General features: G+C 45.6%; 1 protein-coding gene across 3 annotated transcripts in view; it reads right to left on the bottom strand.

Annotated features, from left to right (window-relative positions):
- Positions 1 to 14,945, bottom strand: part of INPP5B (inositol polyphosphate-5-phosphatase B) — a 783,203-nt gene that overhangs the window by 528,208 nt on the left and 240,050 nt on the right. Inside the window, exon 1 of one of the 3 annotated variants that reach the window (XM_086956442.1) lies at positions 8,330 to 8,412. The exons of the other annotated variants lie outside the window; for them this stretch is intronic. Coding sequence (XP_086812568.1) covers positions 8,330 to 8,360 — 31 coding nt within the window. The 5' untranslated portion in view covers positions 8,361 to 8,412. Of the gene's footprint in view, positions 1 to 8,329; positions 8,413 to 14,945 lie in introns of those variants that run through there. 3 annotated transcript variants of the gene reach the window in all.

Raw genomic sequence — 14,945 nt, 5'->3', positions numbered from 1 at the left:
AGTATCTTTTCTTCTGGCTCCTATGACTCGAGAGAAACATTCTCAAATGGATATGTTATGCGAAATAACACAGCGAAAGACAGCGTAAAACTTGAATATTAAGTGCAATAATACAGCATACCATGTTAAATACTTTCAGCCCACCAAGTTTCAGGGTTCCTTGGGGTTTAGGTTCTGGTTACTGCTTTAAAAAAAATATCTGCAGTGCGCAACACAAACGACACAGATCCAAAATCACCTGTAACTTCTCCAAACACATACCAATTTTCTTACAAATCTGTCTCTGCAAAAAGTCTCAACCACAGACCTTCTCAAGCTCATCAAGGCTAGCTCAACCATCGTCCATGCCGCCAAAATCACAGACATCACACACACAAATTATGCTCATTGTTTAGCGCCAAAATCTTGATGCCACCCACCTTTCCACCCTCACCTTTCAGGAATTCCATGAATAGATACTTACTACAACCAAATTTGCATCCATGCACCCAAGTGCAGTCCAGTCACAGTTAAAAAAGGGAAGACAAAATGTGTTGCTATAGAAGGCTCCCAAGCAAAGAAATACAGAAACAGGTTGACTGGGGTGACAGGGATACAATACATTTCAAAACTACCTGCATGAAGATATTTATGGACAACTTATCTGCCAACACCTTCATAATCCTCTTACCACTTTCCCCTAAAGCCATCTGAAGCTCTATCTTCAACTGCATCCCACCTCCAGGAACAGCAAATACCTCAAAGAGCAATTTTAAAACTTTGGCACACCAGTGACATTCTAATGCTCATCAAACCGGGAAGTAATTTGGTCCTACCAAGGACAGACTATTTCAAAATCGTCTATGCCGGCCTACCAAAGTCATTGATAACAAGCATTGGCATAGCCAATAGGTCTCGCCTTGGGGACCTTATAAGTGTTTAGACATGCAACAGTTGATGTTGTTGCACTAAGGATATTGTGCTGCATAACTAAATACTTATAAGGTTCCAAAAGCGAGACCTATTGGCTATGCCACTGCTTATTTATTTCAGCTTTCGGGGCTGAGAAAGAATTTCCCCAACTGCTTGAGGCATTTTTTCCCAGGGTAGTGATGATTGGCGTGCATACGAAATTACATTGAAAGTCAAATGAACTGATCGGCTCATTTCCTACGTGCTCCTGGGGCTTTCTCAGGCCCCCGAGCACACAGGCAAACGGGAGAGGTGCCATTGGAAAGGGGAGAATCTTCCCTTTCCAGATGTTCCCTAGTGGATCCTTGCATGGGGATCGCCGCAGGAGGGTGAGCCCCAAGCAGGGATCCCCCCACTAGGCAGGGGGGAGAGGCCCCTTGGGCAAGGGCTTTTCCTCCCACCCAATGTGTCTAGCATTATTCAGTCTTTCTTCCCCCCTCACCCCCGGGGGGAAGAGGAGGGGGGGGAGAAAGGACACTAGACACCAGAGATGATTTTTTTGGGTGAAAATTTTGGTGTGAGGGCTGGCCTAAATGGACATTATATTGCCCTACCCCTCACAAAATTGGCACAGACCATCTGCCCCCTTCAGGGTGCAAATGGGGGCAAAAGTCCCAAATCTTACTCCTGGGATGCAGAAAGCCCACTAGGCACCAGGGATTTTGTGTTTTGAATATGTAAGGGTGGGGGCTTTCCAAAATGGGCATGCCAATGCCCCCACCACCAAACAAAAAAGGGACAGTCTTTTTAGCCGCCCTGGGGGGCAGATGGGGGTTATTACCACCAATCTGCCCCCGGGGGGTTAGGGGGGGGGGGGGGGGACAGAAAGCCAACTAGACGCCAGGATTTATTTTCTTTAAAGAGGGGCGGTGACTGCACAATGGGTGATGCCAATGCCCTCACCCCCTCCAAAAAATTTGCCATAGTCTATTGCCCCCATCTGCCGCCGGGGGGCAGAAAGCCCACTAGGCACCAGAGATATGTTTGTGGGCATGTCAGGGAGCGGCCCCTTTGGCAAGGGTTACTCCCCTTTTTTTTGTGAACACATTTTGGCTGCATGTGCCCCCCTTGGGGGCATATCAACAATGTGTTTAGGCACATCTGCTACCAATGGGGGCAGAAAACCACTAGACACTAGTTAAAGTTTCTGTGTGTGATCGGGAGTTCGGCTGACAGTATTTGTTTACTGGGGTTTGGATGGCTGTGTGTGAACCTGCATTTTGCTGGTGGTGTGTGTGGACTTGTGCTTAGCTGGCAGCGTATGTGGACTAGCGCTTGGTTGGCATAGTGTGTGGGCTGTCACTTGGCTAGAGGCCTCCGTGGATGGCACATGTCTGGCGATGTGTGTGGGCAGTCACTTGGCTGGAGATGTGCACGAATAGCGCTTGGCTGGCGGTGTGCATGTCTGACGCTTGGCTGGCAGCGTGTGTGGATGGCGCTTGGCTGGCATTGTGGCTTGCATGGATCCTTCAGCATTTTATTACCCAGAATCCCCTGCAAACCTAAAATGCAGCTAGTAATTCGCACTTTCCTCGCATTTCTGTGTGGAAAATTTGTCAGATCACTGTGCTGGCACAAATTTACCACAACCCAGCGATTCCCTCAGTCTCCTGAAAAAAATTATACATCACTTGTGTGGGTGCCCAAAGCAGAGAACCTAGGGTGCCCAAAGCAGAGAACCTAAAAACGTATCGAATGAAAATCTGAGAGGGAACCAGAGTGGGTCTAAAAGGGCAGTTTTTTTCATAAATTTTTAGGCTGACACTGCTTTGGTCACCCACACAAGTGAGGTATCATTTTTATTTAGAGACTGAGGGGAACGCTGGGTGGTGAGAAATATGTGCCGGCGCGGTGATATCACAACCTTCCCACACAGAATTGTGTGGAAAATGTGACATTTAGCTAGATTTGAGGTTTGCAGGAGGTTCTGGGTAAGAATATTGGGACATCCACACATCCCTGGACTCCCCTGGGTGTCTAGTTTTGGTAGGTTTCCCAGGATGGCCACCGAGCCCCAGACCCAAAAAAGCCCCAGACCCAAAAAGCAGGTGCCCGCTATTTATGACAAAAAAACCTGTTTTTGCAAGGGAGGCATCTGCGTTTTTGGTCTCGGGCTCAGCAGCCATCTAGTGAAACCTATCAAATTCAGACATTACTGAAAACTAAACATCCAGGGGGCGTAGGGAAAGCGTTGGATAGCGTAGGGATAAAAATTACTATTCCCACTCCAGAGAGTGCAACAGTAGGGAAAGCGTTGGATAGCGTAGGGGTGAAAATTACTATTCCCACTCCAGAGAGTGCAAAGTAGGGAAAGCGTTGGATAGCGTAGGGGTAAAAAATACTATTCACACTCCAGAGAATTCAACAGTAGGGAAAGGGTTGGATAGCGTAGGGGTAAAAATTACTATTCCCACTCCAGAGAGTGCAACAGTAGGGAAAGCGTTGGATAGCGTACTATTCCCACTACAGGGAGTGCAACAGTAGGGAAAGGGTTGGATAGCGTAGGGGTAAAAATTACTATTCCCACTCCAGAGAGTGCAACAGTAGGGAAAGCGTTGGATAGCGTAGGGGTAAAAATTACTATTCCCACTCAAGAGAGTGCAACAGTAAGGAAAGCGTTGGATAGCGTAGGGGTAAAACTTACTATTCCCACTCCAGAAAGTGCAACAGTAGGGAAAGCGTTGGATAGCGTAGGGGTAAACATTACTATTCCCACTCCAGTGAGTGCAACAGTAAAGAAAGTAGATACTTTATATATTATTTAAAAATATATATATATTAATATCTATAAAAAATTCATTAAAAGTAATAACCACTTTAATATAATATAATAATTAATTAATTACAAATACTAATTTAATGTAATCATTACAATTAGTTATCAATTAACACTAATTAATTACAAATTAACAATAATTAATTAGTAATTAAACAGTTACTTAACAATTAGAATCTAATAAACACACAAAAATTAACATATGTAATTAGTTATTATTAAATTACTTCCCACCCTATTCCCCTATGAACCCACAACAGAAATGAAATTAGTTAAATTAACATAATTATCAATTAATCAATTAAATAAAATTAATTGGCAAGTAAAATGAAATTAATTACTAAATAAAAATAAATTAATTATAAACAAATACCAATAAATAAATTTACATATTTAATTAATTATAATTGAATTACACTACATAAATTAACATATTTAATTAATTATAATTAAATTACTTCCCACCCTACTCGCCTATAAACCCACAACCCGCTACAGAAATTAAATTAGTTAAATTACCATAATTATCAATTACATAAACTTATTAGGCAATTAAAATGTAATTAATTACAAAATAAAAATTAATTAACAATTAATTATAAACAAATATCAATAAATAGGTTTACATAATTAATTATAATTAAATTACTTCTCACCCTATTCCCCTATAAACCCATAACCCGCTACAGAATTAAATTACGCAAAATTTAAATAACATTAAATTCATTATTTAAATTACATTATAACATAAATAAACACTTTTAACACATAAAATACACTATAAAAAAATCGATATTAAAAATTCGATATTTTTCTTAACCTATATTATGTACTTCGATATTTTGACTATCTATATTTTAAAATTCGATGTTACATTACTTACCGTCAAAACGATATTTTTGATGTCTATATTCTGTCCATTCGATATTCTGTCTAGCCTATATTTTGTACTCGATATTATGTCCATTCGATATTTTGTAGTCGATATTTTGTCTGTTTACTCCTTCTTGGCATTGCGCCGGGACACTCATGAGCATCTGCGCGTGTTATAAATATATGCAACATATCATAACATAACTTTCCATAGGAAAACCTTGAAGGATCTACACAAACGACCCCTTGATGAATGCAGAATTGTATCTACTTTTCAGAAATGTATAGCTTTCCATTATAGGTTTCACACCCATTTCTACCATTAACTGGAAGGAGGCTGAAAGCACAAAAGTAGTAAAAATAAGTTATGTCCCAGAAAAATGCCAAAACTGTGTTGAAAATGTTGGTTTTCTGACAAAAGTCTGCCTGTTTCTGAAAGCTGGAATGATAGTGATTTTAGCACCACAAACCCTTAGTTGATACCAATGGCATGGAAAAAGGACGATGCTTTTTTCTGCAGAACTTTTTCCCCGTTTTTCGCCCCAAAATCTTTCTGTATTTTATTTCTCAAATCCTCCAGGTAAATCCAAATCCACAAAGCCTGGGTACCTTTAGTATCCGCAGCATGATGGAAGAAAAGGACACCAATTTGGCGTGGCTACCTTATGTGGACAAAAAGTTATGGGGGTCAAAGCAAGAATTACCCCAATTAGCCAAAAAAGGGAATGGAACGGTTAAAGGATGAGAGAAAGGGATTGTGGAGGCAAGGCCTCCTCTTTCCTGAAGCCAAGGATTTGCATTCTCTCTGAAGAACAAAGTCATGGATGTCTGAGCTAGCCAAGAACACTGGGCAAATCCTATGAAAAAGACAGTCCTCAGTAATTTAAACAAAGCCCTTACAGCCTGTAATTAGGAAGTAATAGTTTTGGACTAAAGGAAAAATTATTAGGAATTCTTGGGAATGTATTATTTAATAAACTTGTGCATAAATGCCCACAGTCAGTCTTCTGGTAATATGCTTGTGATAACAGGGTCGGATTGGTAACACGGGAACTCGGGAAATGGCCAAAGGGGCGGTAGCCAAGTTCTCACTGTGGGCTGCTTTTTTGGGCAGCCTGGGGGCTGTATGTGCTGTTAGGATGCCGTCAGCAGCCCAGTGGGTGCCCGAGTGGCCTTTTTAGAGACAGATGGGAGATCACTCCCTTTCTCTCGCTGGGCCGGACCATTAATGTATGCTGATTGAGCGGGGGCAAGAGGTCTGAGCAGAAGTGGTCTCATTTGCATTCGTGTGTGGCTCTGCAGTGTGAACTAATCAGTTCATTTTTTTTTATCTCAGTGAAGTTAATGAAAAATGCCTCCCACCCCATTTCTTTTCATAAAACTTCGCTGAAGCAGTGTTTTGCGGAAAGGCAATATGCAAATGTGGCCACTTTAATTTTTGGTGTGGCCCGGCCGATTTTTGATTCCAATCCAACCCTGGTTGATAGTATGTTTTCATCAGAATAAGCATATTTATGATGACGAACATTAGCAAGTTTTGGTTTCTAATTATAAACTGGCCCCATGAGACGATGCTGCGTCAGCTTTCTGCCACGTCCACTAAGACCCTACCTACAAGTTAGAGAAAATCTGCTTAAATAATTAAATATGTAGCAAATAGCGTGTCGTCTACAAAGACAAATACCTATTTGGCATGTGGGAAAAATTTAGAATCTCTGACCTTCTGATTAATGGTGGCTAGTCAAATTCTAATAAATGAGGAAGCAGCCACATGTATTGACTACAACATGTGTGCTGCCATATGCTCCCAACAACGGACATTATAACAAATGACAATTTTATTATTCTAGAATCATCACGATGAAATATAAGACACTTTCTTAAGACATCGGGTCATAAACTCAGATTTCAACTAAAATAATCCTGGCCTGTGGGTGCCTACTTATGAATTTGCAAGAGGCAGTAGTTGTCAGGAAATGTAGACAGAAATAAGTTGAATGAAGGAAGTCATGTGTATCTTGGGCCAAACAGCATTCCGGGGCCACCAACCATACAACGTTTTCAGAGTCGGACCAAATAATGTTATTTACTTTGTGCATAATTTAGACTGACTGTCAACTGCACTATATACAAATATGAAAGGCGATGACTTCAACTTACACTCCCCTCTTTTATTTACATGTGTCTACTACTGTGACATCCTCAACACGCCTAAATAACCATACCGCTGTACGCATCACTTTATAAAACTCAAAAATACAGAATGTCTTAACCTCACGTATAGATTCACGTATCCAGTTCATAAAAGTCTTCGAAATGGCTGTTAAGCGCGCACCATTCTACACGTTTACCCGAATGGTCGGTGTTTGCAGTGAAAGGTACTTTTAAGCCCCCATGGAGCAGCAACCTCACGCACTTACACAGAAAAAACACTAAAATGATAAAGCCTATAGTTCGTGTTAAAAAGATGTACATTTAGTCCACTTACTCCCAGGTAATCAAGTTCCTCCTACAAAATAGTTATTGGCAGCTACCTCATGTGATACAGAAACACGCAAGAGCAGAATGAAAGAGTTCAGGTAAGGCTTACGGTGCCAAAAATCTTGGGGACTAACTCCATTCCACCCCAGCAGAGTGTGGGCACCCTGAGGAGTCAGCACCTTGGTCAGCAACTCCGAGAAGAGAGTTAGTGCCCGGGACGATAACATCCAGAGAAGTATGAGCATCAGGGAGAGCAACCCACAGAGGACACGTTGAGCATCATGGGTCGCAACCTCCTGAGGACAGTCAGCAACCCCCAAAAGAGAGACAGCATTTATAGCAGCAACTCACCGAGGAGTCAGCGGCAGTTTAGGGCAACAAATGCAACTGCCCCTCTCCCATCACCACATAGAATCAAAATCCGTGGCAGGCCTGGCAAAGGAAGGACGCGGGTCAGCAAAGCATGTGTAATGTTTATGATACCTGTGTCCCTCCTGGGACACCGTATCAAGTGTGCGTGTTAGTGTCCCTGTGTGGACACCATACGGCAGTGAGGTCATCAGCTGGAACTGTCAGAAGTGACAGTTATCAGCTGATCACCGAGCTGGCAGCGGTTCGCTCCAACCACTGTAGGAGCATTCGGGTTGGTCTAAAGTAATAAACTGAACCTGACTTTATTACCGTGTTGGCGTTCTTAACAGCATGAAGCAATACCCAGTATCCACTTCGCCGTAAACACTTTAAGAAGAATAAATACTGCTGTACAACCTAGCAGCACAAGGGAAGTACATCCTACCCGCGACAGAACATACACCTCACACGCTAGGATGTAATTGCCAGTCAGTCTTAATTATCCCACCGTGGGAGGAATAAACAAGGACAACGAAAGTGCATTAACCAAACGACTTCCTGTTACTAGAAGTGATTGGACTCCTAGTGGATTGGTTGCCATAATTTAGGCTATTTTGTATCCTTTCGTCTCAAACCTTTTTCACTGTCCTAAAAACACTACGTGACATTCGTAAAGGTTCTTCTTCAAGGTCTCTCGGGTCTGTTTTTTGCGTGTTGCCGAAAGTTTTTATGTATGAAGTAGCTGCAGCCCCAGAAAGGGTTGCACTGTAAGCCGCAGTAATAACCATAAAAGTAGCAAAGGAACATTAACTTCAACCTCCTGCTACACCCGGTCACGATAACTTATTTGCTCTCTCCACATGTCGCCCCCTTCCCCACTCCAGCACAATAACTCACCCGCTTTATCGCTGCAGCCTGCCGCGGACATGCCTCAACTCCCTGCACCTGCCCTACACCAGAGCAATCGCCGCCCCGCCCCTACACTGACAGCCGACCCCGCCCCATGCCAGCCGCTACCAAGGCAACCGGACAACGGTCCAACCGCGATTCACTTCCGGGGCTGTCACCCTGTCCTACAAGGGAAAGCTTTCACTATCCCAGGAAAGGAAACTCGTTCAATATGTATTTTCTACCGTCAATATCGCTGCTTTTCGCATTGACGCAGCACAAACAGCACATGTGCTTAAAACGTCCTCGATAATCACGAACGAGGAACTGTAGGATGAGATTCTGATTGTAGCAGAACACTACTACTGGAAAATTAAACAAGGACATTTACCAAAAGAGAAGAAGGACCACAAGTTTCTAGAACACCACTAGAACGCCAACTTATCTCATTAATGTGCCAGCTCAGCGCGCCATGCTGCTGGATAAACAGTTTTAGAAGCCTTCGTTTTCATTTGACAGAAGCTTGCATTTTCAGGTAAACGGCATGATTTTTGCTTGCCTAGCTGTGCACCGATTTTTAAATTATATACATTCAAGACAAGCAATTTGCAATTAAAGTGTATATGGAAATAACTCCAATAGGGGATGCATCCACTTTCCCATGAAAGTGTAATGAAGAAGTACCCTTTGGAACAAGTGGCCCAGCGATGGCTACACTTGGTAATTTATGTGACGGGGAAACCTTCACTGTGACACACTGTTAAGTGGAAGGCGTACATTTGCATGTTCATACTGCATTCATGCCAACCCTTTCAATCCAGCATACCTGCCAAGGTTTCAGATTCATGTGTGTGACATTTTCATAATTTCAGTGTATTTATGAGTGGCACTTTCTGACGAGCAAAATCAATCTTTGAAGACGAGGGACACATAACTATGAGACATAACACCCATCTGCGTGTCAAGATCGTCTGAATCAAACTGTGTGTGATACCCAAGACCATTCATTAAAGGGTCTGAGCCATCTAGTGAATTATGTCACAATAGGTATCAACATCCAAGCAGATGTCATCCAAGAAAGAACATTTTGGAATGCTTACTGGTGGTGTCTGTTAGTGGTGCAGAAGAGGCCTGCTGCTATTTTTTCAGAGGATGCCCCTTTAAGAGAGAACAATCTCTCAGCCATGCTCTACAAAAGCGAGTAGGAGTCATAGTTAATATTCTTGTGTTTATCTGCCTGTATAGATGGTCTTGCTCTGACAGTTTTTTTCAGTTTGCATTATTATCAAGTTACATGAGAGCATCAGCGAAGCTTAGAGAAGCCTGAAGAATGTGGCTTAGATACTTATATATTGAAATTGTTTTAAATCAAGTCATGTCTCACTTAACCATCAGAGGGGCTCTTCTGCGGGGAAAGTTTCCCTATTTTATGTTGAAAGTAAAAGTTATGGCATAATTCCATTACAATCCCTAGAAATATTACTTTTTCCATGAATAACATTTCTCATTTAATTCTATGCGACACCCCCTTTTACGGTTGTGCTGGAGCAATGCTAGACATGTATTTGCTGTGATTTTTTGTTGCTGTTGTGTGCCTTGGGATTGTGCACCAAAGGTGTTTGTAAACACCCAGTGGCTGCAACGGAAACTCCAAAGTGTTATATCAGCCCATTACATTCTAGTGGCAAGGACATACAGAACCGCCTTTTTAAAAAAAAAAATATTTATGCTTTTTTATATAGCGCAGACTTTGCCTGAAGTTAATGCCAGAGGATACTTGTCACCAGGGCCTCACCCCTAAAGTACTCTGACATGACGCATGCTTCACCCCAGCTTTAATGTGTCCCACAGCCTGTGAAAAAATGCTTCCCATTTGCAGAAATGCAAACAGGTGACGCATCAGCAGGCACATTCCACCTACTTCCTTTCGACTCACTACTTGGTTCTTAATGGTGAGAGTGTGCATATGTGGATCCTGGTAAGACTGAGCCCTGCGTTTCTTAGCCTGAAGGAAATTATTTAGCCTGCCCTCTATCTCACCAACTTCACTTGGAGCATGACTCTGACTGCGCTGCAAGATCGGTGACTCCAGTCGGTCTCAGGCCCTCTTTCGGTAACTGAATTTGCCACGTTATGGCTGGGGGTCAAATTTATTGCAGCTGCTTCTCAAACTGTAATGCCAGAAACCGGTCCTGGGAAGCTTGATTCCGGTCCAGGGAAGACATGGCTTGGCAGTTCGGGCTGGACTGTTCCCATGAGGCACAGGGTCAGACTGATTTGCATATGGCTATGTCTGAACTGGGGTGGCGGAGTGAGCTAAAGAACGGTGATGGATTAACCCCAGATCAGTTGACTGGGGGTGAGTGTTTGTATTGTCAACGCTCCGTCCATCTTCACCTTTGGTTTTTCTTTGTTCGCCCTAAGTTGGCAGGGAATGCTCAGACGTTAGTCCCTTGCTCACTTTGCCACTGGAGTCAAGCAAGCCCGGCTGAAAACGGCTGTAATGCCAGAAACCGGTCCTGGGAAGCTTGATTCCGGTCCAGGGAAGACATGGCTTGGCAGCTCGGGCTGGACTGTTCCCATGAGGCACAGGGTCAGACTGATTTGCATATGGCCATGTCTGAACTGGGGTGGCGGAGTGACCTAAAGAACGGTGATGGATTAAACCCAGATCAGTTGACTGGGGGTGAGTGTTTGTATTGTCAACGCTCCGTCCATCATCACCTTTGGTTTTTCTCAAACTGAAACAGCTGAGCCACACAAAAGAAGCGGCAACCTGAACTGCAAGCAGGCCGCGCTGCCGGTGCCCACCATGATTCCATTACACCTAACGGGCCAGGTACATTGGTGAAAGTCTTAGAGTATGCGAAGCGTGCACACATCTCTATTAATACATATGTCTGAATATGCACAAGCACATCGGAATTCTGCAGCCTCCCACAAGATAACTTTTGTGGCAGGACGTGACTTCCGGTCACCGCGGCGCCTCAAATAGTATTAAATACATTGTAGCATTAAGCAGCACCGCCTGTGGGAGCAGCATGCCCTGCCACTTCACAGTTTTATTTTGGTAGCGCTATATATTGGCTTGGCTTGACAGCTGAGGCACTATACAATAATGCGTGACAATGCATTTCAGTGCGGTGATGCAGAGCACCAAACTGAAATGCGTCAGTCTAATGCCTGATACGTGGTACTTGGCAGGACTGAGACTCCGGATTTTTTAGGCCAAATAGCTTCTGCTTCAACAGTAGTCAATAGGGAAAATATAGTCCTCCGAATATTTTTCAAAATCTCCCACTTTTATTTCCTAAAATATTGGCATGTATGCTATTGAGTGTCTGGGTGTCAAATGGGTGGGGCAGGGAAGGGTGTGGATTGGTAGCAGATCAAAATGAGGGATGTAGTTTAGCGGCTACATTTCCAATGTCCGTGCGTGACTAATTAGGCCATGTCCAAGTTTTTTTCTCAGAATTCTGGGACTTATATTCCTGGTTTTATACTGGGTTAAATAAGACTACAAGTTCCAGGATTATAAGAAAAAAAGACTAACCTAACTAATGCATGGATCTGGAAAGCTGGGCAGCTATTGGGGAATTGGGGGAAACAGGTAGTTTGCACACACTGACGGCCCTTTAGGGGAAGCACCTGCAGTACGTGCTGTGATGCACCCTGTTTACCGTTGCCATTTTTCCCGGAGAAAAATACAGTCCATTTTTTGTTCATGTTTTGAGAATCTGCAAAGGCATAGAGCCACAATACCTAAACACAACTTTATATAAAATCGACCGCATTAATTATTTTTTTAACACTTCTTTTCTGCCCTTTGTTTAACTTCACTATTATTCAAGGATCATTGGGCAGCTCTACAACACATTTTGAACTGATTTCTTTCTGTGTGTGCTATTATTAGTCTGCACTTGTGCTATTTTAAGTCTGCACTGTTAAGAGGAAAGAATACCAGCTTTGGGTGATTTTCTTAGTATTTAGGTCGTAACCGCGCGTAAGCGCAGTCTCGCAGAGACCTATAGTCAGCGACACAGCTTTCCAGGAGACAGGAGCCGGCCGCGCGCATCTTGAAAAAGGCGATCGGAGCGGGCCACGCGCACGCGAACGCGCACGCGCACGCAGTGGCCATCTCCTGACTCCTGGGAAGCGCAAACTCACTCGCATGCGCAGACACACAGGCACACACACGAGCGCCCATACACGCACGCACACATACAGAGACTTCCCCCCTCCCCGCCCGCACACATATACAGACGCGCACACACACCCGAGCGCACCGAAACCCCCCCAACCCCCTCCCCGCCGCCGCCGCCGGGTTTCAGTTGCCATGTGGAGAAGGACAGGCGGCGGCACGTTTGCTCTTTGAGGCGGTGTTTGTCGCCGTGTCTGTCTGACAGCCTCTGGCACGGGGGCTGCTGGGTGGTAAAGGAGCTGCCTGTCTCCTGCCGGGTGGTAAAGGAGCTGCCTGTCTCCTGCCCTCTCGCTCCGAGACTGGTGCTCAACGGCGCTCTTTTCTCCGCGCTGACAGCAGGGCTGTAGAGGTAGGCAGAACGCCATTTTGCCACTGCCGCCTCAGGGTCAGGAGCCCGTTATTTCTGCGCCCCGCCGTGGAGTGGGACCGCTCATGTGTGCTGATGAAGCCGCTGCTTTGGAGGGAGGCTGGCTGGCGCTGATGGGGAGCGGAGCTCGGTGCGCGTCAGCCCAGCTCGGAGCTTTGTGCACCACAGGCTCGCCCTCCCCGGGATCCGCCCCCACAAAAGGGACACAATGAGGGAAGCCCTGTGAGCGGAGGACAGGCACCAGCTCGGGGGATACCGGGCGCACATCGCCCCCTCGCCGAAGTTGAAGCCGCCCTCTCCCCTCCTCACCCCGTTCGGCTGGCCTGCCCGGAGGATGCTGCGGCTGCGTCCCAAAGGTGCGAGGGGGCCGCTGCCGGCGAGTGAGCAATGACTTCGAAGCACTACTCGGACTGGATCCCTTACAGGTGAGAGATGTGCGTCGGCCCTCCCCCTACCGGCCCAGTCTCTGCCTACCCACATCCCCCTTTACTGATCCGCTACATTCATCCATCGCCCCCGTTTCCCTCGCGTTTGAGAGGCAGGAGGTGCACACAACTCCACCTGGGGACACGCCAGGACCTATTTTGATCCCATGTAAAGAATCACGCTGAGGTTACACACCAGGACTGGGGGTGGGGGATGAGCTGCATAGAACTCCTTCTGCAGGTGGAGAGGCCCATCTTAAATTCCGTGACTCCACCTGCAGCTAAGTACTGGCTGCCCTTAAATTCTTGTGGGTGATGACGTTCTCGAAGTGTTCACACAAGTGAACTTAAAACCTCAAGGGGGATTCAGATGCACCTTACGTAGCCGAGCAATATAAACTGAATACAAATTCAAAATGCACAGCTAAAACATCACCTCCTAGGCGTGCCTTCACCTCCTGAGCTAAGAACCTTGTCTGCTTCATTTCCAATGTAACTATCTCTACATCGTGTGAAATAACCAATGGAACTCTGCCCCGCCCTGAACTATTTTACCAACTTAGTCTCACAAAGCAAGGACTGGCACTTGGCTAATGCAATGCTTGGGGTCACTGGTGCCCAACATCTCCTGCATACAATTGTCGCGGTGGACAATGCTTCCGCGCTCAGCTGTGGCCCCGGCAGCAACCAGGAAAACCACGGAGGCACGGACCTGGGGCACTCTCTTCGCTAAGCAGAGTTAGCGGTCATCGTCAGGTCAGGGCTGGGGTCCGGGCACCCGCACAACTCCGGGTCCATGCCACACTCTGGCACCAGCTCACAACGGCAGTCGCAGGTTTTGCCGCGCGCAACACTCCCATGTTGGGTGGCTGGGGCTCCGCGGTCCACTGCAGCTCCGGAGGTCGCAGATTGCAGACCAGGGTATGTGGTGACAGGGATGACCGGTAGGATATCGCGGATTTAGGATTTACAGCAGGATTGTGTAGGATTACTACGGGGCTACGTGAGCCGGGCTAAGACACGCCCCCATGCTGGTTGTCATTGCACGCGTACGTCTTGTTTTTCAAGCGATCGCGAAAGTGAAAGCGATCGCTTTGTCTGCCGTGCATCCCGGGCTCGCTGCGAGCCCGGGAGCTGTGAATAATAACTGCCGGCAGCCCCGGGTTGAGGTGCATCATCAGAGCTGTGTGAATAATAACTGTGTCAGCCCAGTGCTTTGGTGCATCATCAGAGCTGTGTGAATAATAACTGCGTCAGCCCCGTGCTGAGGTGAATCATCAGAGCTGTGTGAATAATAACAGCTGTGAGCCCGTGCCTGAGGTGCATCATCAGAACTGTGTGAATAATAACTGCGTCAGCCCCGTGCGTGATGTGCATCATCAGAGCTGTGTGAATAATAACTGCGTCAGCCCAGTGCTGAGGTGCATCATCAGAGCTGTGTAAATAATAACTGCGTCAGCCCCGTGCTGAGGTGCATCATCAGAGCTGTGTGAATAATAACAGCTGTGAGCCCGTGCCTGAGGTGCATCATCAGAGCTGTGTGAATAATAACTGCGTCAGCCCCGTGCTGAGGTGCATCATCAGAGCTGTGCGAATAATAACAGCTGTGAGCCCATGCCTGGGGTGCATCAT

This window comes from Lissotriton vulgaris, chromosome 2_1 (genome assembly GCF_964263255.1).
Source record: "Lissotriton vulgaris chromosome 2_1, aLisVul1.2, whole genome shotgun sequence".
Lineage (NCBI taxonomy): Eukaryota > Metazoa > Chordata > Amphibia > Caudata > Salamandridae > Lissotriton > Lissotriton vulgaris.
The sequence above is the reverse complement of the archived record's forward strand: the minus strand, read 5'-3'. Positions and strand labels throughout refer to the sequence as shown.